Below are 24109 nucleotides of genomic sequence, written 5' to 3' on the forward strand. Positions count from 1 at the left end.
GAGGGTATCCGGACACAACAATCTGTTGGTCGTTGCGTTTCCGTAGGTTGATATCGGTTCGGTGCAAGCAACATGAACGTGCGCAACAGAAGACCGAGTATACAGAAGTAGTTGAAGTATGCAGACCCAAAGAAATCCGTTAAAGCAGAACGAGTAGAAACCATCTGAGACGAAACGAAACTGCGCAAGCCAGCAAAGCAAGACAACCAACCGCAATAGAAGAGAATCCCCTCCCCAAGAAAATATCATCTCAAACAACCGCTAATATGCTTGTATAACTCACCATCGTAATCCAAATGTGAATCTTCCGATCCGTCAGGAACCAATGCATAAACGTCCCCTTGTTCGGAAACATGTGCGGGTATGACTTCGTCTTCTGCTGCTCCTTCTCCTCCACCGTCGCGGTCTGGTTATAGGCCCGCGGAGGCCGGCGGGTCAGGCGCGCCGGGTGTGAGGGCGGCCGGAATTTGTCTGGCTGTTCGAGCACGAACGGTGATTGTGGTGGCTGTTTGCCATTGCTGCCGCTGATTCCTCCGGCAGCTCTTCGGGGCGTCGAAGAATATGGCGCGCGCAAGGAGCCCATTCGGGGAGATACGGTGGAGGGAGCAGGGGTAGTATGAGGAAGTAATGTACCGGGCCTTCGTGATGCGGTTCGGAGGCATTGCTGGCATATGGAAAAGGGTGTCTTTGTCGTTCGGGACGCCATGGCGATAGTCGTGCTTTAGTGCGCGGAGGGGTCTCAGAAGCAACAAGGGGCCAACACTGTCGCTTTTTGTCTTGTCGTCGGCGCAGGAGTTTGTGTTCTGAGCTCAAGGGCTTCAACGGATGGGAGTGTGTAGCTTGGTGGTGAGTTGGATAGAGGGCTTCAATATTCCGCTTTGTCCGCCCGCAATGGAGCTGCGCAGATGTGCTTACTACCGTACCGTACGGTTTCTGCGGTTCGCGCCTTTGCGCTCGGCAGAAGATATTCCCAGCTGGTTGCAATCACGTGACTGTGTCTCTTCTCTATTCTACTACTACTAGGGCAAACGAGGCACTTTCCTCTGCTACGTGTACTTCCAATGTTCGCTTATTGTTGTTGGCAATCATGATATTTAGAGAGATACAATGGTGGCCACCTGTCCTGTGGTTTCAGTTTGGTGACACCTACATATTGATCCCACCCCCAACCATTGCGTCAAGGCCCATCTTTGCAATTTGAAACCAACAATGGTTTCCTAAAACAATCCAGTTGGGCTCCAGGACCAAGGACTATCCTGTCCATACATTTGATCTTCTAGCTGTACAGCCTCTTTCCGAGGTGAAGAACAAAAGAAACTTGTCGCTGTTCAAGCTGACTGTGCCAATATGACTGGCAAACCCAGGCCGCTGCCTGAACTCCATATAAGAAGATTTTCTTTCGACCAGAAAAGTATAACATCACAGGGCGTTGGATACCAGGTAACGTAGAGTATGAATTGCCCTGGATTCGAAAGAAAACCAAAAGTCACTGATGTGTCCTTCCTCTTTGAAAACAGCTGGCCGTTCCAACCAGCTGGTCGTCAAATCCATGTTAAAACGCCAAAACTTCGTAAACACCTGCTTCGGGTGCAGGAGCTTTTCTTTCTTCGTACAGGATATCAAGGAGCACTATGTTGTGCAGAATATTCAGATGTGAAATTGTTGGTTCGAACGAGTGTCGGTTAAATCTGTCCAAAGAAGCTGTCTCGCCATCTATCGATAGATTGATGATCCGGCCGCAAAAATACTGTTCGCAGCGGCGGCCGCCCATTCATTCTCCTCGTATGGTGGTGTGGGCCAGTGAGGAGGAACAAGCTCGTACTCGGAGCGCTTTCTGGCGATGTTTAACGGTTGCGTTTGGTGTACGCTGCCCGGGTTGAACTGGACCCCGTTCCGCTTTGCAGATGGAGACGGTGTAAGGTAAGCACTTTGCAGCAATGGGGCGCTGGAGACATGTGGCAGCGACTGGCGATTGTAGTCTTTTTGCGCAAGCGCAGTTCGATGTGGCTGCTCCTTGTTCTGGTCCAGACGTTTGGCCACACGGCTGACCGAGCGCAGGGCTTCGTCCAGCAATTCATCGGCTTCTTCCGGTGTTTCATACTGGTTGAGTTGTAAAGGACGTCGCGACCGCACCGTGGTCGCCGCCGGAATCTGGTTCAGATTTTCGCCGGATCTGCTGCTCTGAGATCGCGGGACAGAGTGTGTTCTTTTCAAACTGCCTTGATTGGATGGGAGGTCTGTCCGGGATCTTCTCTGCCTGGGTTCGGCTTCGTTGCGGTCCAGACTATATCTCACATTTTGCAAGATTTGGTCAAGGTCCGAAAAGTCGGTGTTGGCCTCAGGGATGATGTTGTCCACCATCAGTGAAGACCGGTTCGACCATGGAACGTTTGCTGCATTGGCCTCGACATCATCCCCACTGGGAGAGGCCAGCCCATGCCTGCCAGAAAAACGTCTCGCACGTTTGCGTAGGTGCGAGAAGAAACTCTCCTTGTGGCCACTAGGCGGCGATGCAAGGCCGCTATTTGCATTCAACGACCGCTCCGCTTCTTGACGGTGAACATCAGCATAGTGGTTGCCGTGGGAGTTGATGGAGAGTTGACGTCCGATCTTCTTCGATCTCTGCTCTGCTGGGTTGGAGTTCGGTTCAGATTGTACTGTAAACGCCGAGCTCGCTTGTGCCGTGATGGCGTTCGGTAAAGGTGAGATGGGCCGGATCGATGGCAGTATGGGCATTGGTGCCACACCGCCCGAAATTGCGCCGTTAGCCCACGTCGCGCGCTTGTTGGCATGGGGTCGCAGCCTGCTAACCAGACTCTCCGGCTCCGCTTGTACCACTTTCGCATCTGGATTGTGTTGTGGAACGGCAGGAGCACTCTCTCGTGCAATGAGGGACCTCCGGAACCAAGAGGGTTTGGAGGTGATGACTGGAGACTCGGCTGTGTCCTTGGATCGGAAACTCAGATCGGAATGCTTGCGACCTAGGAGTTTGGACGACGATTTTGGTCTGAGAGGGTCAACAGCATCTGCGAAGAACTCGTGCTCCATGGCTTGTTTGGATGTTGGTCGGCTTTTGGGATCCCACATCAGACACCAACTGACGAAATTGCTGAAGGCCAGCGGCCAATGTGGAGGCTGTAGAATAGTCTCGATTGCGTGAGGCGCCATCTGCCATTCGTGAGCAAGAGTCCCGGGTCAAGAACCGTTCGGCTTACCTTTGGGAACGAGAAACCGAGTTTCTGGGCCAGTTTCGTTCCTTCCCTCCATTCGCCGCCACCAACTCGAGTGCCAGATTTGGTATACCAATTTCCTGGACTGCCCATTATCTCGCAGACGCGCCAAACCTGATCGACTTCGTTGCCGCCGGGAAACAAAGGCTTGAGCGTCGCGAGCTCGACCGCCATGGCTCCAATCGCCCACATGTCCACCGGGGCAGAGTACTCACCTGCCCTCAGCAGGACTTCAGGGGCTCGATACCATCTGGTAGACACATAAGTGGTGTAGGGTAGCTTGGAGTGAGTTTCACGGGCCAAACCGAAGTCGGCGATCTTGATCGAATATGTCGGCGGCGTGGCGGGAGGCGTGACCAAGGAAGAATACCTGCTGAACGCAGAGTGAGAGTCTTGCGGTGCTGAGGTGGAGACCAGAATGTTCTCTGGTTTGATGTCTCGGTGGAAGAAATGGTGAGCGTGTATGTGATCGAGCCCGGACAGGATCTGGTACAAGATACTCTTGACGCTCTTCGCATCCAGGCATTTGTGATCCCGGGACTTCATCAACTGGTACAGGTTGCCATCCATGTACTCCATACAGATGTGTAATTTCTTGCTGAAAGGATCCAAGAAGATGTCCAGGGCGCCAACCAGGTGGGCGTGTGTCGGGAGAGTCCGTAGAAATATGACCTCGCGTAGCTCTAAGCAGGGTCGAAAGGAGTCGAACGTCTTCTTCATCGTCTTGATGGCCACCTACGCAAAGTCAATACAAGTTCATACATAGCGAATCTGCAATCAACATACCATCGTGTTCCGACGAGCGACATTGGCGCCATTTCCGCGCACACGTGCAAGAGCAACACTGCCGAAACTACCGTCTCCGATCTCCCTGATCACTTCGAACCGGTCCTCCAAGGGCGTCATGGTGTAGGACGTTGACCGTGAGCCATGGTTGCTTACGGCCATCTTGTCGCTTGCGGCCTGGCCTTGCTCCCAGGCAGCGGCTCCTTTCCGTCTCATTCAACCTCGACTGAATATACCCCGATTGTTTGTTGGTTGTCCAGCCCGGCTCCCATGTAAAGGGGATTCCTCACGACCTCAGCACGTCATCCTTCGCGGCGACAAAGTATACCAATGACCGCTGTCTCGCTGATCGAAGGTAAACGGGGTCGGGACGTGGATGGGTCTGTTTCTTTATCGCTCCAACGATTCCAAGTGAAGTATGCCGCGCAGGATTGGTGAACAGAATACAGAGGACGATTCAGAGCGGTGAAAGTAGCTGATGCTCGAGGTCCAAGATCCAAACCGAAATGGCTCGAGGACCCAAGAGACGTAGCTTCTGGGGGATGGTCAATTGGCGCAGACTGACCCGCAAGGGGTACTGTGAAAGTGGATAAACACGCAGGTCCTTCCCCTTTCTTGACTGACACGGAGGGGCACCGGCTCTGAGATCGAAGACCGGATAGTCAACTAGTGAGGCAAGGTACTGAGGGTAGGGGGGAGAGAGTGACAGATGTTTTCGGTTGTATTGACGACGTGCTCGGACAATTTGGTGGGCCAGGATCGAGGCAGGAGGCGCGTCTTGCCTTGTGTCGGAAGAGCAAGGGACGGTCGGAGGTGTGTACGGAGTGAGGATGAAGCCGGAGGGAGGGCCGAAGGGCCAGCGTCCGCCAGGTCGCAGGCGCAGCTGCCAGATTGTGGCACCCAGGGCTTGGACCAACTCTGGTAGTCCAAATCGCAGGATTCAGGTCGGCCAGCACTTGCTTCCAGCTGCCTCCCTCGTCTCGCTTTGTGGAAAAAGGAGGAATCAGAGACGAAACGAGCGAAGGCAGGGCGGGTCTGAGGATGCAAACACACCGACCCAAACTATCTGGGTTGGGTGTCAGCACCATGGCACACTCACTGTACGGGCACAACCTACCAGTCCCAGCTACTACTAGGTCCCGGGGTAGACCACGCCAACTCAGCTGGGAATATGGGTGACGTTCCGGCTGGCGGGCTGCGACGGGTCTAGGAATCAGAAACCCAATAGAAACGGTTACAAGATTGGGAACTTGGAACCATTGGAAGTTGGACTAGTAGGCATGCCTGGCGGAGAATAAGGCAGCTAATCTGGCACCGCAGCCACGGATAGGACACTCTGTAGCTTAGGTACTAGGTAAGGTACCTACGAATAGTACATCAACAGGCACCCGCAGGCTAGAACAAGGAAGTCTGTTACTAACGAGACCACGGCTAATAACCTGGAATACTACTAGCAACAGACCCAACTGGGGGACCCGGAGCCAGGCCCAAGAGTGAGGATACCTAGACCTGTAGTTTGACTTGTGAGTAAGGAAAGGGACAACGCAGCAGACAGGTGACTGCCATGGGTAGGTCTTCGGGGTAGTCATGCGTCCGTACTGTGCAGGAAGAATCGGTCGGTGAGAGAGTACTGTGGTACGTACCTAAAATCCTAGATTTAGGTAGGTACGGGCGCAGGATCGGCCTCCCGGTTACGTACCTGTAGATACCCAGTAGCTGATCTTCGAGATAGGAAGAACCTTTCAGCTGGTGACATGAGTTCGGAAAAAGCCTACTCTACTAGTATAGGTATGTACCTTACTTTGCGGACGTGCGAACCGGACCCGGCTGGTTTGTTAAGCAACTGCGACAAGAAGTCATGGCGAGGGCAAACTTGTAGCTCTACAAACACCGTAGAAGCACAGTCAAAGAAATTCAGGTGGGAAGTACCTAGTAGGCCCTTGCTTACCGACACACACACACACCGTCTACCGTCAGTCGTCACCTACTCACATTCTTCGGTAAAGATGACAGAAACTCGGAGTTCTGGCATGCAAGCTGGCTCTTGCAATCTCGTCACGGATCCTAGCCACAGCATACCTTACCTACTCTGTAAAGTAACGGTCAAACTTCATACTGCAGGTATGAGACCTACCTGAGATACCTCAATTGTCATTCGCAGGCCGCTTGGGATGCTGTCATGGCGTCCTGTCATAGTACCGCACGGCGTGGTGATGACGAAGTTCCCAAGGGTTCCACGATCACTTTCCCAGCCCCCTAATCCTGCCTTCAAGGGCGTCTCCAGTTTGCGTTTGAGCAATTTGCAGTGAGACACCACGTTCATAAAATAAGAGCCCATCTCACGGGGATACGGCTACGCTGCCTATAGTCAACTTTTCACTCGGAAAGTCACATTGCAGAGCGAATGACGATGGCGGATGCGAAACAACAGCAACCCACTTCCTTGACCAGCAGCAAGGCCTGCCCTCCCTGTGAACCGATAACTTGTGATCGTGCGTGATCTGCAAACAATGCTCCTTTCTTCACATATGATTGTTCATCATCAAGACAACAACTCACCACATCGACGAGGCAACAAGCAGAGGCCGGTGCTGAATGGTCTGCTGTGCGTCGGCAGTGCCTCCAATTTCGTCGCCACGTTGCTGGTGTGGAAATGGTGGTATGGTGGGGGGGGTTGAAGTAGCTTCAGCGGGCCGGGCGCAGGTCCTCCCTCTGGCCCAAACTTTGTCAGGAGTTCTGGTTCCTGATTTCCAGGGCCACCATCATCACCAGGACTCGCCGGAAAGTGCCCAAAACCAAGGCTAGAGCGCAACTCCGGCGCTGAATCACTCTGGCGGCCGTCGCGGGCCCGCGGCAACCAAGAACATGGACCGGGGCGCTGATGGGTTCCGACCAACGGTGCTGATCAAATCTGTGTTTTGCCTTCAATTGGCTTGACGCTTGTGCTTGACACCGGGCTAGATGTCATATGGAGCCAGCTTATTCGTTCCGCCCCAGTCCATTCGAGTTTGAGATGGAGTTCGGGCACACGGTGTGCCCCTAGTAGTGGCCACCCACTGACCCGACAACTTTTGGCTTCCGCGACAGCGGCTCACCGACCAGTGGATCATTCTGCTTGGTCCTGATGAAAGAGGTGTATCCCGTAGCATATCAATCTTCCTCCGAATCACATACTCCTCAGCTTCACACAGTGTTCAGAGAAAGACTGCGACGCCTCGTCGTTGTGGAACGGAGGATAGGTGGGAAGTCGCACTGTAATTTGCCTTGACTATGTTGATGACCCCCTTAAGACCTTGTCTTGGGAGGCAGCAATGAGGCGAGCTGATGTAGTCGCTGGGTTTGCCCCGTGAAGCGAGATTGTCACGAGACCTTGCCACAAGTAGTTGAACCATAGTCTTCTAGAAATGTTTGACGAAGGCAATATCCCCTAACAATGATTAGTTGATCTCGTTCCAGGACGTTAGCCAGAAGATTGCTCGAGTATCGGCTCGCCTTGGTGTCCGATATGTGCCACGGACGTGACTTGCTTGCGACATGATAGATTCCTCGAAAAGAGTTCGGTGTCGTATCTTGCGGTCGCGAATTGACCCTGCAGCTGCCTTGGTCAGGCGTGGAACAGCTGAAAGTGGCACAAGATAATGTCCACCTTCTGAGGGCCTTCTGTGACAGCGTTGCCAGGTCGCTGAAGCCTCGCAGCTTCGTGACTTGGATGTCCTATCAAGGTACGTACTTGGGTATCATTGAGGTACGTCTCTGCCGATGATGCCTGGCACACTCGGCCTGGAGTCAGCAAACTGAATAGTACTCGACTACTACTAGATGCCAATCAATCATTGCCAAGGAGGCTAAAGCGGCAACCCTTAGTAGTACATGATGGACACGACCACCGCACTGCACTTGTAAAGGGTGAACCGGTCGAACCATCCCATTCAGTTCACCACTGCACCAGGCAAATTATTACAGGCAGGCCCTCTCCTTCGCAAGGCTTGGACAGCCGCCGATACACATCTTTGTAACCTGAGGAGGGCGTCACGCCGTGGTCGCCGGCGCCGTGTTGTTCATTTTTCCCGTTAAGTAGGTGCAGAAGGACAACAGCCGGATACCACTGTTGGTGGTGAAGGGAAGCCGATGCTCACGCAAGTCCAGGGTTCTTGGAGCTGGTATTGGCAATAGCACTCTCCTACTACAGCACACTACTTGGCTCGTGGAGACATTCCATCCACTGGTGTGCGGTGACAGTGTTCGAGCTCTGGGAGAGCTCATCGTTGTTGGCCATCACACTGGCAGTGGGCAAGGGTGGACGGGAGCAGAGGTTGAGAAGGTTGAGGGTTGAGGTGTATCCACGCAACCGGCTGCGACTTGGAGGTGGCGGCAGCTGAAGCTGCAACGGTGAAGAGGTTGAAGTGAAGCCCATCGAGCTGCCTTCCCTTGAAGTCAACTTCACTGTCTCGACCTTGGCAGAACTTGAACCTGACCTTAAGCTGAGCTTGACTCTTGCCCTAATCCACTGCAGCTCTTTGCACTCGCCTCAAAAAATGTCTCGCAAGGAACAACAAAAGCCTTTTTGGCAAAGAAAGCAGGAATCGTAAACTCCTTGTCTTACAAGTATCTCTTGATTCGTTTATTCTTTTCGGTTCCCTTGGATCTGTCATCATTTGCGCTCAGCTTGACCACCAACCACCATGCCTTCCCTCGCATCAGCTACCGTCAAGCCAACTAATGAGGACGGCAGGTATGACAATGTGGACATCGGGACCATGTAAGTGTTGCTCGCCCGCAATGCTTGACCTCCTTCTCACGTATTCTAAGGGTCAAATGTGGCGTCTGCAATGTCAACAGATTCGTCGGCCGATATTCTAACAATCAGAGACAGAGATACCAAGAGGCAGTGTTCCGAGAGCAACATGGCGGTCCGCGAGCCCCTCGTCCAACATGCCTGCAGTGCACACCTGGAAATGTGCAGGAAATGAAGTGTACAGGCTGTGGAATCATCAAAACTCTCGATGCATTCTCCAAGGCTCAGCGAAAGAAGCCAGACCATGCGGTAAGGATGAATAATGGTGCCCACTGGCACATCACATTGGCTCTGACACGAACTAGAAATGCATCGGCTGTCAACAGGAGATTTTGGATCGGGTCCCCAATCTAGCGGATGCTGTTGAGGAGGAAGTGATCAGGGAAGAATACACAACTCGTCGTGCCGAAGCTTTTGCTGGAATGTCAAACATGGGCTCCACACTTCCGAGCGTCAGCGGCTCTGCGTCTCAAGCACCCTCTACTACCGCCAGCGGCGGCATTCTTCTGGCTGGGAGCGCCCAGCCATGGGGGGCCAACCCTGCACCTGCTCTGCTTTCTGCCACTGGCAGCATTTCCGACACCGAGGAATCCGTGGTAGCACGTACAGCTCCTCGCGCGGCCTCGACATACTCGAGCAACAATTACGCGCGGGGCGGCTTCGCCAGGCAAGGGGCATACAGAGCGCCTACAGAGGCGAGGGTGTTGAATCAGATCCATCGGGAGGAGATGCAGCAGCAACAATTCCAAGCCGGCAGCCGCAGAGAGGATTCCGATGATGAGAGCGACTTCGAATATTGAGAGGGCAGTGCCGCAGAAGGGCTGGATTCGGCGTTCTTTGCCATCCTCTCCCCTTCCCTTCCCTCCCCTCCCCTGCTCTGCTCTGCTCCTGGGTAGCATAATCCGGCTTTAAGATTCCACAAGGTTGTCGAAGTCGTTATCTAACACGAAAATACGGCGGAGCTGAGACAAGCAACAAGATAGTTCACATTCTTTGCCTTAGCTGAACATATTGCTACTACCACGAGAAGAGCAGAGAATGCAGAGAATCACTTTCATGTCAAGGTCCCGCAGTATTGAGGTCTCCGACCACTATACGAGGACGTTTTGTCTTTTGTGGGTGTCATTTGCCGAGGAATTCATCTCGCTAACGCGCCCAGTGTCAACGACTTCTGATCTCTCCCGCATCAATCACTCTGCGTACAGCACTGATGGTCACGGCGCCCAGTAGCGGTTTCAGGATCCAAGAGGCAAGCTGAGTCTTACTGAGTGTAGACAAGTGAACTGTTATCTGTTGAACCTGCGTAACCGGTCTACAAAGGCGCGCTGACAAATACGAGTGCAATTGGGAAGCATACGAGATCTAGCGAAAACAAGGCGACAGACAGTTCGGCCTGGAGGCAGCAAGTCTTGTCTCAAGGATTGGAGTGATTTGCGAAACCGTTCCATTCCTTGCTTGACGCTCTCGTAGCTTGCCGCCTGGCTGGCTCGCACTCATCCCAAAATCAAATATATCGTGTACTTATTAAATATTTCAAAGAAAGTCATGTAGAAGATTGCGCGGCCTGCTCGAGTATTTGTGGAATGACCGAGGTGCACACAGACGGTGCAGGCAGGGAGGCAACACGGCAGTCTGCTGTGGCTTCAGATGTAATCTTAACTTCAAGCGAACGACCAGCTGATATCGTGATAGCGGGTACGTTGGCGATGGCGGACGCCCGAGATGGTGGTGTGCAAAGATTGGCCAGGGTTGAAGGTTGGCCTCCTAAGCCTCTTCGTCGAACTGTTGTAGCCCGTTGATGGTTGCTCAAACAATGTCAAGAGGATCCCGGGGATTGACCAAGGCAATGACGTCGCCCCCAACACCGGTTGGCATCGACGATAAGGCGTTCAAGTTACACAGTGCTTCTGGCCAAGGAGGTATGCTCGGTGTTGCGGCTCTCTTCCTCAATTACAGGTTTCTGAGATGTGTCTGTCAATCTCTTCTCCGGTGTCTTCCTGGCGGATCGTCTAGATTGCATGGGACTAGTCACTCTCGTGTGCTCACATTGGCACGGCGTTAAAAACAAGACGAACTTCGGCACGTGGACCGGGAGGGAAGGGATTGATCGCGAAAACGTGGTGACGGTTGAACCCAGATTAGTTACATGATAGTCCTGGCATCGAAGCACCCAGCGTAGGCCGGCGCAGCTGGCTGCGTCTACACTGCATATCTAAGGAAGATAGATTGCGCCTGTGTAGGTAGATCGAAGAGTCTGCCTATTAGTAGCTCTTTCACCGGTTACATCCCATGCTTTGGATACTGTACTTGGGTATCTACGAGTAGTAGGTAGGTAGGTAAGGTTGGTCGAAAGTAACAATAAATGAACAGGAAGCCCCAGGGTCCCGATGATGCAATACAATGCTCTCTGTCCTCGCTTCACATCTCACAACTGGCACAACAAGTTCCGCGCCCTCAAGGCTGGCATCAACATTCACCCTGTATCCTACCCACGCTGGGAGCTTCCTCCTCCAACGCTTTTTCTCACAGTTCTTGCATGAACGTTCGTTCTCCAAGATCTCGTTGTTTCATCTTTGCATTTCTCTCCGCGTAGCGGCGCCTACAGCGAAGTCCCGCTGCTCCCATACTCTAGACAACACGAACACCCTACTCATTATCCAACTTCTGCAGCGCCGTGCGACCTCGAGTCCATCGCACGGCTAACGGCCTCTCTACGTCCGACCTTACCCTCCTATCGGCTATCGTCCTCTTCGCCTCAAATGGGGCAGCTCCAGATCTGTTGAAGCAAGAAACCGGCTTCGCTGTAAGGCTGGTCCATACATTGTTTCCCATCCAGGCGCCCGCAGGTTGTCTGGACTCTCAACATTCTCCGGCTGCGTTGGCAGCATATTTCAAACCACACCTGTCACAAGAGTTCTGAGGGCGTGCGCCGATTGAGTTGAGAACACTTGCTCTCCGGCGTGCCTGTGGTACCAATGGCTTCCTACATCGACAGTGACCTGGCCCAGCCCACTGCTACCGGTGCCGGCATCAGAGACAATGGGGACTCATGGACAACTCATCTAAGCTCGAGCAATGTCATGTATAACGACGGCCACGATCAGAGACCACGCGGTTCTTCAACGAGTGCACGCGACCCAGTCGATAAAAACCCCTCGAAATATCAACAGGCCCACCAACCTATAAATGATGCCGTCACATCGGCCGTCAACAATAGCAATGCGACCTCTACAGCAGCGATCTCACCAGAACTGCTTCAGCAGATTACCGCACAGATCACCGCGAGCGTCCTGCAGCAACTGAAACCCACCGACTTGCCGCCTCCATTAAACCAATCTCAGACATCTGGCTCACATATGGACGCCAATTCATCGGCCGGAGAGTCTCCTCCCCCAGATCGGAGCGCTGTCTACACGCCTCCTTCACCTTACCGAACCTCAGAGGATGGTGGTCTAGCCCAGCCGTCGCCCCAATCCCCTCCGTACTCGAATCAGTCATTCGCCCGAGCAACTTCTCCTCCCCATGAGAGAAGGGCTGCGTCGCCACTGGGTCGTGGCGGCCATCCGCCTGAGAGTGAGGTCAACCAAGAACGGCCAAGCAGACCAAAGGGCCCAAAAAGAATATCTACCGGGGGCGACGTAACAACCCTAGAGCGGGTCTGGGGTACCCTCTTTGATGAACAAGGGCAAGCCACTGAAAGGCTTGGACAATTCCTCCGAGGAGTGGCAACACATCTGATTGAGGACTACGAGCCCAAGAACAGTCTCGTGGTTACGCCCACAAAATTGCAGAGATACTATGAGGAGACGAAGTTGGCAAATGAGATCTATCCCTGGAAGGTCGTCTTCGATGACCGGACGTCTTCAATATCTCGGATGTTCAGAGAGATTGGAGCGCAGCATCATCTGGTGCAAGTTAAACTGACAGAGAGACCCGATATTCCTGGCTTAACACCTCAAGGGTTTGAAACTTGGGCGACATTGCTTCTCAAGGCGCATCCTGATCAAGAGTTCGAGAGATTAGCCAAAACCGCACTGGACATGCCAATCAGCAACCCCGAAAACCGAAGAGAACGATTTCCCAAAGAGCTATCAAGACGACTCTTCCCTGTCCATGCCGATGTTGAGATAGCAGAAAAGCTACAGAAGGCTATGTCGACCCACTGCAATGTCGTCCTGCCCTTGCGTCAGAGCAGCGCAGCGGATCCAAGTACCCGAGCCTCGCCACCCAACCAGCCATCAGAGCAGCCGTCTCAGAAAGCAGCACCCCGACCACCACCGGAGGAGCAAGCTTTTGTAAACAATGCGGTCAAAACAAGCCCGGTATTGCCTCAAACCGGACCTGGCCGCCAGCGAGAGGCACAAACAGAAGCATCTTTCGATGGTTCTGGTGCCGTCACTGACCAAAATCCAGCAGATCACCGCGCCCCACCCCCGATCGAGCGGGAGCGCCAACCATACATCGCCGCTCCAGGAGCTGGTAAAAGTCATGATATAAACGAGAAATCGCCCACCGCCCCTGGATTCAAGCCGCCACCGCCACCTGGGCCTCCACTAGAGGTCAACACAGGGCGCGCTAGCTCTGTCAATCCCAGCAGCAGAGTCAATGATAACTTCAGGCCGCCTCCCACACCTGTTGCTATCCATCAGAGGCCGCCCCCGGCACCGATCGATGTCCCTGAGACTCGACATCGATCCAACAGTACCTATCACAGGGATCAGCCTCGTCCGGGCCGAAATCGATCTCCGTCTATGGCAAAAGACACCGGAAGTTCTTCGTACATGCGAAGATCGGAGGCAGACCTCGGTTATAGCCCGACTTCGCACTACCCTTACAGTGGTGTTGACCCTTACGATGACGCGAGGCGATATCGGGAGTATGAAGCTCATCGCGAACGGCTCGCGAACGACCGCTATGATGCGGCAAGGATGGCGGCGTATGATCCGCGAGAGCGTGAACGAGATCGAGACGGTCGAGACGGCAGGCCACGCATGGGATCCGTGTCGGCATTTGATGGTCCCCAGAGCGCACGCGGTGCTCCTCCGCCCTACTCCGCCCCAGGCGCCTCCGCCGATGAGGAGTACTACCGTGACCATGGGCCCGCGTCAACGACATCATATAACGCCCCGGGGCCCATCAGTACAGGCTTCCAGCCTCCTCCATCGGTGCCTAGGGACTCCGCGTACGGATCGTATCCGCCTACAGGGAGCTATCCGCCTAGCAGCTACCGAGATGTTCGGTAACAGCATGAGACGACTCCGGGCAAGAAAACGACGAGGCCCGCCGTCGAAATACGATGAGTAGGATTCGCTGTGGATCTGACAAGCTACAGCACCACCAATATCGCCTTCACGACCATCTTCTTCCTACCTTATGTGCTATATGTCACACGGCGATGTGACTTGTGTGACTTGTGTTTCGGCGTGCAAGCGAGCGTTTTAACCATCTTTTTGGATACACCCTTTTGCGTGCAGCACTATTATCTTTATTGAATTTGTTTGAGCCGGAGAGAGAGTGGGACTCTGCAATGATATCTGACTGATGGGCCTGGTGAGAAGCGAGTAGGGCCTATTGTTTGGACAAAGGTATGGATATGGAAGCTGTGCCTTTCTCTGATGTGGCTGGTCAGTTGTTATCATATGCAGTTTGTATTATTATCATGACTATCCGACCATCACGAATACCCATGTTTTCAGTCTATATTTCGAAGGATCGGGGACGACGATGGAGTGCACTGTATAACACAAGGAGATACTCCTGTGTACTACTAGATACATGTTAGATCATGGAGAAGCCGCCGGGGTAATAAGCAATGATAAGCACGCCAAGAGTGTAAATAATCCGCCTTGTCAGGCACCAAAGGTGCCTAGAGGCTCCCTAGCCAGAGCTCTAGGCGTCGAGCGTGAGACTACAGGGGGTCTGATAAGCAGCCCTAGCCCCCCGCGCCCATGGATCTGGCCCTAGGGCCCTAGCGGACCAAGCAAGATTTATAGTCTTCGGTTACGAGTTATGTGGCAATGGCAATAATGGCAAGGATGGGAAACGCAGACTCTTCTTTTCCTGCAACCAGACTGCAAGACGTCAATAGCAAGCATACCTTACTTGTGCCGGCAGAAGCAATCGACCATCCCGAACACCGCCACACTACATTGTTACCTACCTATTGCATTCCAATCACTACTAGTACCACACGCAAATGTATCGCGCGCTCTACCTCGATTGTTGAGCCTGGACCGACGCCCACTTCGTGGTTTCTTGCACTCGTTTCCATGATGTCCACGACACCAGCACTTCCTCCACGACAGCCCTGTCATAGACGCTCGAGATACCCACCTGGCACAGTCACGCGCTGGCTTTCCTTCTGAACACACCACACCGTACGGCCGACGAAGCCGCTCTCTATAATATCTGCGACACCCGGGCGGGCCCCTTGCAAAATGTCCGCCAATCGTTCATGACACTGGCCGGATCGTGAGAATGGGCTACGACCACGCCGAGCAGAAAGAGTTGGAACCACCGAAACCCGCGTCGAGCTCGGGCTCGGGCGCAAGTTCGAGCGACGATGGGCCACAGAAAGGATGGGACGCAGACCAAGGCAGAGACTCGGCGACCACATTGCCCGATCTCGAAGGCAAACAAGGGACCGAAAATCGCAGGAAACACCGTCCACACCATGGTCGAAAGTTTAATCTCAGATCCGCCGAGGACGACCTGCCGACTGACTGGTGGTTTGCATCCACGGCCATTCCTCTCATTGCGGCCACCTTTGCGCCCATGGCCAACCTGGTGTCCATCGCCGCGCTCGTGGTCTCGTGGAGGAACAATGTCGTCGACCCGGGCTCCGAATACTACCAGGCCACGTCTGTCGGGTTCCCAGACCCAGCCTGGTGCATCGACCTCAACATCGCTTCTTTGGTCTGTGGGTTTGTAGGCAATCTCTTTCTCCTCTTCAACTTCACCCGACGAGTCCGTTACATTGTCGCGCTGCCTACGACCATCGTCCTATTCTACCTCGCCTCCGGCATTTTGATCGGCCTCACCATTTCGATGAACATCCACTGCCCTCCCGGCGAGAACCAGGTCTATTCTCAGGGCTACTGGAGCGCTGTGCTGGCTGCTTGTCTCTACATGTTCAATTCCATGATTCTCATGGTCAACATGTGGGGTTATTTCCTGGGTCACTATCCTCAGCATTTCACCCTGACTGATGAACAGCGCAATCTTATCCTCCAGACCATGATGTTCTTCATATGGCTAGGTGGTGGTGCCGGCATTTTCTCCCGAATCGAAGGATGGACGTACCCAGACGCAATGTACTTCTGCGACGTGACCATCCTGACTGTTGGCTTCGGAGACTATTTCCCTCACGACGATCTCGGACGAGGACTTGTCTTCCCGTATTCTGTCGGTGGCACCATCATTTTAGGTTTGATGGTCAGCTCCATCCACAAGTTCGCGGGAGAACTCAGTTCCGTCAATGTACTGCGGAAGCACGTTGAGCGTAGAAGGGCTAATACCCTGTCCCGGGTGGTGACCGTCGAAGACACAGAGGAGCAAAGGCGCGAAGACCTGGAAAAGGAGATAGGGGAGGACGAGTCGCTTGGACGAAAGCCTTCAATATCTTCCCCTTTGCCTAATCCCCAGATCCTGCACGATTTGGACACTGCAGCAGCACAGTCCAGGCTCTCTGCGGACAGTCGATCGGAACGAGCCCTTCAAGGCCATACTCCTGAACGACAAGTCGAATTCGAAACCACCAACGCCAAAGAGCTGAAACATCCAGACCAGGCGGAACCGCATCCAAGGCAGTTCCTCAAGTCGCCACATCACAAGGGTCATATGCATGCCACTTTCGAGCTGATCACGAAGCCTGTGTCATTGCTTAGGAAAGCTAGGTCAAGGTCTCACAAAGCCATCGTCATGCGGGAAGAGAAGGACCGATTCGAAGCGATGCGGGCCATTCAACTCAACGCCAGAAAGTTCAAGAAGTGGTATGCACTGCTGGTATCGGTGCTCGCGTTCGGGATCTTGTGGTGCTTGGGCGCCGTCGTGTTCTGGCAGGCCGAGAAGCACACCCAAGGGTTGAACTATTTCGAGGCATTGTATTTCTGCTATGTCAGTCTGCTGACCATTGGATACGGCGACATGAGCCCCCAAAGCAACGCTGGCAAACCCTTCTTTGTCGTTTGGTCTCTGATCGCCGTGCCCGCCATGACCATCCTCATCTCGGACATGGGGGACACCGTCATTTCGAGCTTCAAACGAGGCACCTTTCGGCTGGGCGACATGACGGTCCTGCCCAAAGCCGGTCTTTGGCATGACCTCCTGAAATCAAACCCTTGGCTATGGAAATTCATCAGCGGCAGGGCCGAGAAGAAGCGTCGGAAGGCGGGCCTTCCCGTCGGCCCTTCTGAAGACGACTCCCCGCCCGCATTAAGCCTGGAGGAGCTTGCCGATGACAGCCTCAGTGAGGCGGAACTGACACACCGTCTGGCCTGGGCCATTCGCAAGACGGCCGACGACCTCCAGCACACCCCGAACAAGTGCTACTCCTTCGAGGACTGGTGTGAGTTCAGGCGGCTGATCCACTTCACGAAAGACGGCCTCGCTGAGCTCGACTACGACGAAGAGACCGAGGGTGTTGTCGAATGGGATTGGTTGGAGGACACAAGCCCCATGCTCAGTGCCCAGAGCGAGCCGGAGTGGGTGCTGGATCGGTTATGTGAGAGTCTTCTACGATTGATAAAGAAGAACACGCTCGCCGGAGCCAGTACGCCAGATTTGGCTCCGCCCACGTCCAGCAGCAGTGCCACTGATCTGCCGACCTCCAAGGTCTCCAGGAGAGGCACGATATCTCCTCAAACTGGTAGGGATCCAGAGGCCGGCAATTCGGGTAAAGGCAAGGACGCTCAACCTCGTGTGGCCACTGAGGCAGAGGCACGCCGGCGCAGAGCGTCGGGTGCCGAGGCCGTCTTGACTTTCTTCACGGGTGAGAGGAGAGGCGTCCATTCTTATGTGGATGAGGCGCCGCAGTGGAGCAAGAAGGCCCGGGAGCGGATGAAGCAGAGTCGGCGCCATCGCGCGAGGACTGGGGCGGTCGGCGGCAGCAGAGGTGGTGCGGGACTTCGCGCGCTCAAGAAGGCGCAGAGTGCCACGGATGGCGAGTAATCTGGCTGCGTTGGCGTCTGTATCAAGATGGTCGGTCGGGCTTGGAATTGCGGATTCAGCAGGTGCTGGGTTTCCCAGTGATGGTGCATGAATGATACGCTTGTTTTATGATATCCCCGGAATGAATATTGTTAACGGAAAAGGTTGGAATAAGGTTGGTCAACAGAACAGAATAGGAATAGGAATAGGCTGTAAAGCAGAAATGATATTGTCATTGCTACTCAACACTCACTGTTCTGATGGACTGCATGTGGCTTGACCACTAACGGCGCTGGATTGCACGGCATTTTGACACGGACGGATACGTTTCTGAACACCAGTCGTGAGGAAGAAAGGAGAGAGGCTTGGAAAAAGATAAAGTCGCTTTGAAAACCGACAGGTACCAGAACATGCGGCAAGCAAGGACCAGTTTGGCCCAGGCTAGGTGGATGAAAGAGCCCTGTACGAAGTCAGTTGGCAAAAGTCATTGTCGAAACAGATGCAGCTCACCTCCAAGCAATGTCCTTCCTGTAGAACATATTGGGAAACTCGATTGATCGAACACCGCGATACGCATTGCTCACGGCCTCAGCAAGGGTTCCGCCCAAGCCAACGACCGTGAAGACTCGCCCGCCTGCAGTGACAATACATTCCCCATCAAGTTTCGTGCCGGAATGAAAGATAAGACAATCTAGGAGGGAGAAATGTTGTCAGCCAAATCGAAAAATCCATATTCATCGCTGGGTTGATGGACAAGACGTTACCTCCAGGAAGTGGTTCTTCAAATTCGACAATGTCACCGCTGCGAAACGACTCGGGATACCCACCGGCAGCCACCACCACATTGCAAGCAAATCCCGGCGAGAAGGAGATTTGCATCTCGTGCAATCTCTCCTTGGTGCAGGCCAACAAGACCAGCGCGAGGTCGACGTCGCTCCCGAGCAGAGGGATGATGGACTGTGTCTCAGGATCGCCGAAGCGGGCATTGTACTCGAGCACTTTGGGTCCCGAGTCGGTCAACATGATGCCAGTGAAAAGAAGACCTTTGAACACTCGACCTAAATGGGACAACTAGTTTAGTCCTTCAACGACCAACTGACCTGCGAAGGACAAGGATAGATAGTTGGCTTGCCCGCCTACCTTCTTGTCGTAGCCCCTCGAACGTCGGTCGCAGGATTTCAGTTTCGACGCGTTCCATGATAGTCCTCGTCGCAGCCGGGACAGGCGCATAGACGCCCATTCCACCGGTATTGGGGCCCATGTCTCCGTCGCGGACGCGCTTGTGGTCCTGACCAACTGACAGCGTTACGGTGGTCTCTCCATCAGAGACTGTCGACACACTGAGTTCCTGACCGACGAGATATTCTTCGACGACCACAGAGGTACCGGCTCCGCCGAAGTGGTGGTTGACCAGGATATCCTGCAATGCCCTTACGGCTTCGTCTTTCGTCGAGGGGATCATGACGCCTTTTCCTGTGGCCAGTCCGTCCGCTTTGATGACGACGCGATGTCCGACTGAGTCGACATAAGCGCGGGCTTTTTCGAAGTCCGTGAATGTCCTGTACTCGGCTGTCGGGATACCGTGTCTGCACATGAACTCCTTCGCATAGGCTTTGGACCCTTCGATCTCGGCGGCCTCTTTGCTAGGAGCAAAACATGGGATCTTGGCTGCAGAGAATCAGGCCAACTTGAATTGGACACCAGTGCTGCCGCTGCCGCTGCCACGTTCGAAGAGGATCTACCACGTCGGAAATACACTTCAGCTCCGTCCACGATGGCAGAGTCCGGTCCGATGACTGCCAGTCCTATTTCAAGTCGGATGGCTACTTCTGCCATGGCCTCATACTGGTCCATAGCGACATTCTCGACGTTTGAGACGTTCGTGAGTCCACGAGCCGTGCCGCCATTACCGGGCAGGACGTACACATGGTCGACGAGCGGTGACTGGCGTAGTTTCCAGGCGAGAGCGTGTTCTCTCCCTCCTTTGCCGATGATGAGGACGCGTAGGCGGCCTCGCATTTTGGAATAGAGGATCCGAGCAGGTTATGAAGAAAGAGGTCGGCCAAGCATACAGGGTCGAAGAGAAAGTGACAATTTCGCAAGGAGATGTGAGGGTAAAATTTCCTGCTTTGCTTGTCAGTGTACCAGAGATGGTACGCGTGAACCGTGAACCGTACCTTCGTCGCAAGTTCACTGTTGGCGCCCAATAAGAGCTATAGACCAAGTCTGGATGGGCGGGCATGTTCAAGCCGTGAGTAGTAAGGATACCCTACGTAGATTCTCAAGACAGAACTGCATCATCTTCTGGAAACCCCTTCTTACCTTGATGCACTGCGAGGGGATGAAAGGGTGCGTTACCGGTGGCATCATATCGCAAGGCTGCTGTCAACTCCTCTCATAAGGCTTACTGCCCAGGGCAGTGCATGCTGTTTATCATCATCGGCTGTATCCATAGTCGTCGAGTGAACCTCAGCTGAACGGCGATCATGAAAATGAACGAGGGATGATTGATGAAGCAGAAAAGGAGAGAATGATGGACGAGTGTTTATACAATGTCAGACGATAAAACTCTTCTAGCATTAAGAGGGCATTCGCCTCCACTTGATTGGTCTTTTGAAAGCTGTTGTCCTGTCATTCGGTGCAACATGCGGTGAGTCGGTTGAAGGGACACAACACTTCGATCATTCTCTCCCTGTTCCTCTCAGACCGATCACACAATGTCCACGGCACCTTCAAGACCTCTTGATCGCCCTGTGCAACTAGGAAGAGTCCATTCAGCTCGTCGTCTTTCCCCGCTTCCTGCTAACGCCACGCTGAAGGAAAGCGAGATGCAGCCCGCTCGGTATCAACCAGGCGACCACTCAGCAGTCACACCCTGGCCCAAATCCCAGGCCCTGCGAGTCCTTCCAAGGTGACACCTGCTGGGGCTGAAGAGGAGTGTCAGCCTCGTTCCTTCTCGCAGTTGCTCCGCTTGTTATATGAACGGTCATTCCCTCATGTCCAGTCCGCTTTCTCGCAACTTCACCGCATGCCAACCTGCATCATGGCCACATCCTTCAGGAAACTGTCTGACCCAGAAGTCCGTTCGGTAATTGCGAGGGCCCCTCCATCACACACTTTTCATCGCTCGCCCGCGGCTTGGGAAGACCAGATCCTCTACTTTCTGCTGCCAGACCGCTTCTCGGATAACGCTGAGAAGGGATACAAAGACATCGGAGGTAGACCTGTCACTGGCGGAACAACCGCCAAATATGGCCCCCAAGACAGTGCAAACGCAATTGGCATGGATGACGAGGCGGCACAGTGGAGCTCTTCTGGAACGGTCTTTGTCGGAGGAAAGCTTAAAGGTCTGAAGAGCAAGCTTGGGTATCTCAAGCGTCTCGGCGTCACTGCTCTCTGGATCGGTCCCATCTTCAAAAATGTTTCAACACTGCAGACTTACCATGGCTATGGGGTGCATCATTTCCTGGACATAGACCCCCGATTTGGGACGCGAGAGGACTTGAAAGACCTCGTTGCTGCTGCACACAAACAGGATATCTATGTCTTGCTTGACATCATCCTCAACCATAGCGGTAATGTCTTTGAATACAAGGCGGACAACCCGCACTACACAGGAGATACGTACGATGTCAAGGGCTTCTATGACGAAAACAGAGCGGCAAAGATACCACTGGCCAAAGTCGACGAGGAGAAATACCCAAGTGCTTTCCCTGACGCTGCAATCTGGCCTGCTGAGTTGCAGACTGCAGACTGCTTCACGAGAAAAGGCCAGATCAATGACGACGGCTGGGACCGGATTCCCGAGTATCTTGACGGTGACTTCTATGACCTCAAGGATATCGCGTTGGGAGATTCGAGCCCAGATAACTTCTACGCAACACCCGCTCTGAAAGCTCTATGTCAATGCTATCAGTACTGGGTCGCTTACAGCGACATCGACGGTTATCGGATCGACACGGTGAAGCATATGGGAGATGGCCCAACCAGGTATTTTGCAAGTGTCATTCACGAATACGCACAGCGTCTAGGCAAGGAGAAGTTCCTTCTCATCGGCGAAATCACGGGCTCAAGAGCCCTTGAAACCGTCGAAGCCACGGGCATAGATGCCGCTCTCGGAATTGGAGATGTCCAAGAAAAGCTCTGGAGAGTCCCCAAGGGGCAGGCAAATCCGATCGAATACTTTGACCTATTCCGCAATGCTCTCTACCTCAATAAGGGCAGTCACACTTGGTTCCGTGACAAAGTGGTCACTATGATTGATGACCACGACCAGGTCTGGCGAGGGAGTTATAAGGGCCGTTTCTGCTCCGAAGGCAACGGGACCCAGGTCGTCATAGGTGCAGTGGCTCTTAACCTGTTCACATTGGGGATACCCTGCATCTATTATGGTACCGAACAAGCCTTCGATGGCCAAGGCGGAAGCGATCGATATATCCGAGAAGCCATGTTTGGCGGAGTATTTGGCGCATTCCGCAGCAAAGACCGCCATTTCTTCGACGAGGAAAATCATGTCTGGGAGGCTATCTCCGGCCTGGCAGAGATACGGGGAAAGGAGATGGCCTTGCGCAGAGGGAGACAATATCTCCGTGATATTTCAGGTGATGGCGTCCACTTCGGTTTGCCGGGCAACATTGGTCAATCGCCCATGCGCTCTGTCATTGCGTGGTCAAGACTCTTCGCGGGCGAAGAAGTGCTATGCGCAATCACCACGGATCCGAGCAAAGCATTGTCCGTCTGGGTCACGGTTGACAGTGAGGTGCATGGTCCGGGGAGCACGATGTCGTTGGTACACTCGACCAGCACTGACAAGGTGCCAGAATCATTAATTGTTGAGGGCAGGAATGGGAGGTCGGTCGTGCAGATCACGGTCCCATCTGGGGGAGTGGTCGTCTACAAATGACGGGATACTGCGGCCTTGTGAGGAGCCGAGGTCTCCCAGTATTGTCCCTACCGGCTCTGTGACCCGAGAATAGCCTGAGGCAATAACAGAAAGGACCAGGGGTACATAATCTTAATCACATCTTATCTTCATTGTCTCCTTCCGTGTCTGAAGTGTGAGATGTAGCATCCTGAACTGAAGCCTACGTTCCCCTGCACCCAAGCAGACTATCTAGCCAGGCGATACATATCCTTCTGGAACTGGGCAAACAACTTCTGGGTCGGTGGATCGGCTGGAGGGAAGAACTGGTTGGCGTACACTCCCCAGATACCTCTATGGCGATGAATGTGATGCAGGAGAATCAACAGGAGGAATAGTTGATGGCTCAGCATCACATTTTCTCTGGTCTTAAGCACCTAACGCGTTGGAAGTGGTGCTTGTTGAATATTTCTTGATTGAAGTCTGGTACAATTCCATATCCAATCGTTCACCAACTTCACACCGAACAACAGACGAGAAACAGACAGACGACGATGAGGTACCTTAGTACTGGTTGGTATAAGCACAGCCTTGTCAAGCACGTGACATACAAGGCTGTGACAAGCTTGGCACCAAAATTCACACACAGCAAACATTGGAAACCTTTTCATACAACTCACAATGACCGGTGGAATGAGGTGATCATCTCAGACTGTAATGACAAGCTGGTAGAGTGTTATGTATTGGGTCTACTGCCATCATCGAGACTCCTCCGGCACTGATGAACCCTCTGCGGCACTTCAGCTGATCACCGACCAGAGGACATACTTGGATTGACCAGCTCAGCCAGTGACTGACTGACCTTGTACAACTAACCAACTCCGAATGTCCAACTGTGTAATGAGGTATGTGGCACCACCCCTCGTCCAATCTTCAAGCAGCCTACATGTGCTGCTATCATGATGAACAACCTTATCCAAAAGCATAGTTCAACTGAGACTTTTCTGTCACTGAACGAGAAAAATACCATCATCAAAATCTGAATTCTACTCCGCAGATCTTCTCTGACACCAAGCGACATGCATACGCATATTTGCTAACGACAATCGCCAGGTACGCATAGTTTTCGACGATCTTCGAGATCGATTCCAGCTCTACCAGATCCGGACGGCTGCAGATTATCACAAGGAAAACACTCCTGCTGGCTCGCCGGGTCGTCTATCAACCCTGTCTCTGTAGCCAGAAATACTGTGATATTTTTCCATGTGACGACTCTCGACTTCATTTATA

General features: G+C 53.4%; 7 protein-coding genes across 7 annotated transcripts in view; 4 read left to right on the forward strand and 3 right to left on the reverse strand.

Annotated features, from left to right (window-relative positions):
* Window positions 1-583, reverse strand: part of A1O1_03956 (uncharacterized protein) — a gene marked incomplete at both ends in the record, with an annotated part of 1265 nt that extends 682 nt beyond the window's left edge. Inside the window, one exon of the mRNA XM_007724855.1 lies at window positions 284-583. Within this exon, the coding sequence (XP_007723045.1) occupies window positions 284-583 (300 nt within the window). The remainder of the gene's footprint in view (window positions 1-283) is intronic.
* Window positions 584-1713: 1130 nt separating this feature from the next.
* Window positions 1714-4178, reverse strand: A1O1_03957 (CMGC/RCK/MAK protein kinase; the record flags this gene model as incomplete). Its single annotated transcript, XM_007724856.1, has 3 exons — window positions 1714-3168; window positions 3216-3965; window positions 4017-4178. 3 exons carry the CDS (start codon window positions 4176-4178, stop codon window positions 1714-1716), a joined length of 2367 nt encoding a protein of 788 aa, XP_007723046.1.
* Window positions 4179-8698: 4520 nt separating this feature from the next.
* On the forward strand, window positions 8699-9611 carry A1O1_03958 (uncharacterized protein; the record flags this gene model as incomplete). Its single annotated transcript, XM_007724857.1, has 3 exons — window positions 8699-8775; window positions 8826-9060; window positions 9117-9611. The coding sequence occupies 3 exons, from the start codon at window positions 8699-8701 to the stop codon at window positions 9609-9611; spliced, it is 807 nt and encodes a 268-aa protein (XP_007723047.1).
* A 2175-nt stretch (window positions 9612-11786) lies between these two features.
* On the forward strand, window positions 11787-14054 carry A1O1_03959 (uncharacterized protein; the record flags this gene model as incomplete). Its single annotated transcript, XM_007724858.1, has 1 exon — window positions 11787-14054. One exon carries the CDS (start codon window positions 11787-11789, stop codon window positions 14052-14054), a length of 2268 nt encoding a protein of 755 aa, XP_007723048.1.
* Window positions 14055-15288: 1234 nt separating this feature from the next.
* On the forward strand, window positions 15289-17979 carry A1O1_03960 (uncharacterized protein; the record flags this gene model as incomplete). The annotated part of the gene is made up of 1 exon (XM_007724859.1): window positions 15289-17979. One exon carries the CDS (start codon window positions 15289-15291, stop codon window positions 17977-17979), a length of 2691 nt encoding a protein of 896 aa, XP_007723049.1.
* A 485-nt stretch (window positions 17980-18464) lies between these two features.
* A1O1_03961 (phosphoribosylamine-glycine ligase) lies at window positions 18465-19977 on the reverse strand (the record flags this gene model as incomplete). Its single annotated transcript, XM_007724860.1, has 4 exons — window positions 18465-18649; window positions 18723-19016; window positions 19099-19626; window positions 19701-19977. The coding sequence occupies 4 exons, from the start codon at window positions 19975-19977 to the stop codon at window positions 18465-18467; spliced, it is 1284 nt and encodes a 427-aa protein (XP_007723050.1).
* A 1024-nt stretch (window positions 19978-21001) lies between these two features.
* On the forward strand, window positions 21002-22861 carry A1O1_03962 (uncharacterized protein; the record flags this gene model as incomplete). Its single annotated transcript, XM_007724861.1, has 1 exon — window positions 21002-22861. One exon carries the CDS (start codon window positions 21002-21004, stop codon window positions 22859-22861), a length of 1860 nt encoding a protein of 619 aa, XP_007723051.1.
* Window positions 22862-24109: the final 1248 nt, after the last annotated feature.

The sequence above is a fragment of the Capronia coronata genome (assembly GCF_000585585.1).
Source record: "Capronia coronata CBS 617.96 chromosome Unknown acBCG-supercont1.3, whole genome shotgun sequence".
Lineage (NCBI taxonomy): Eukaryota > Fungi > Ascomycota > Eurotiomycetes > Chaetothyriales > Herpotrichiellaceae > Capronia > Capronia coronata.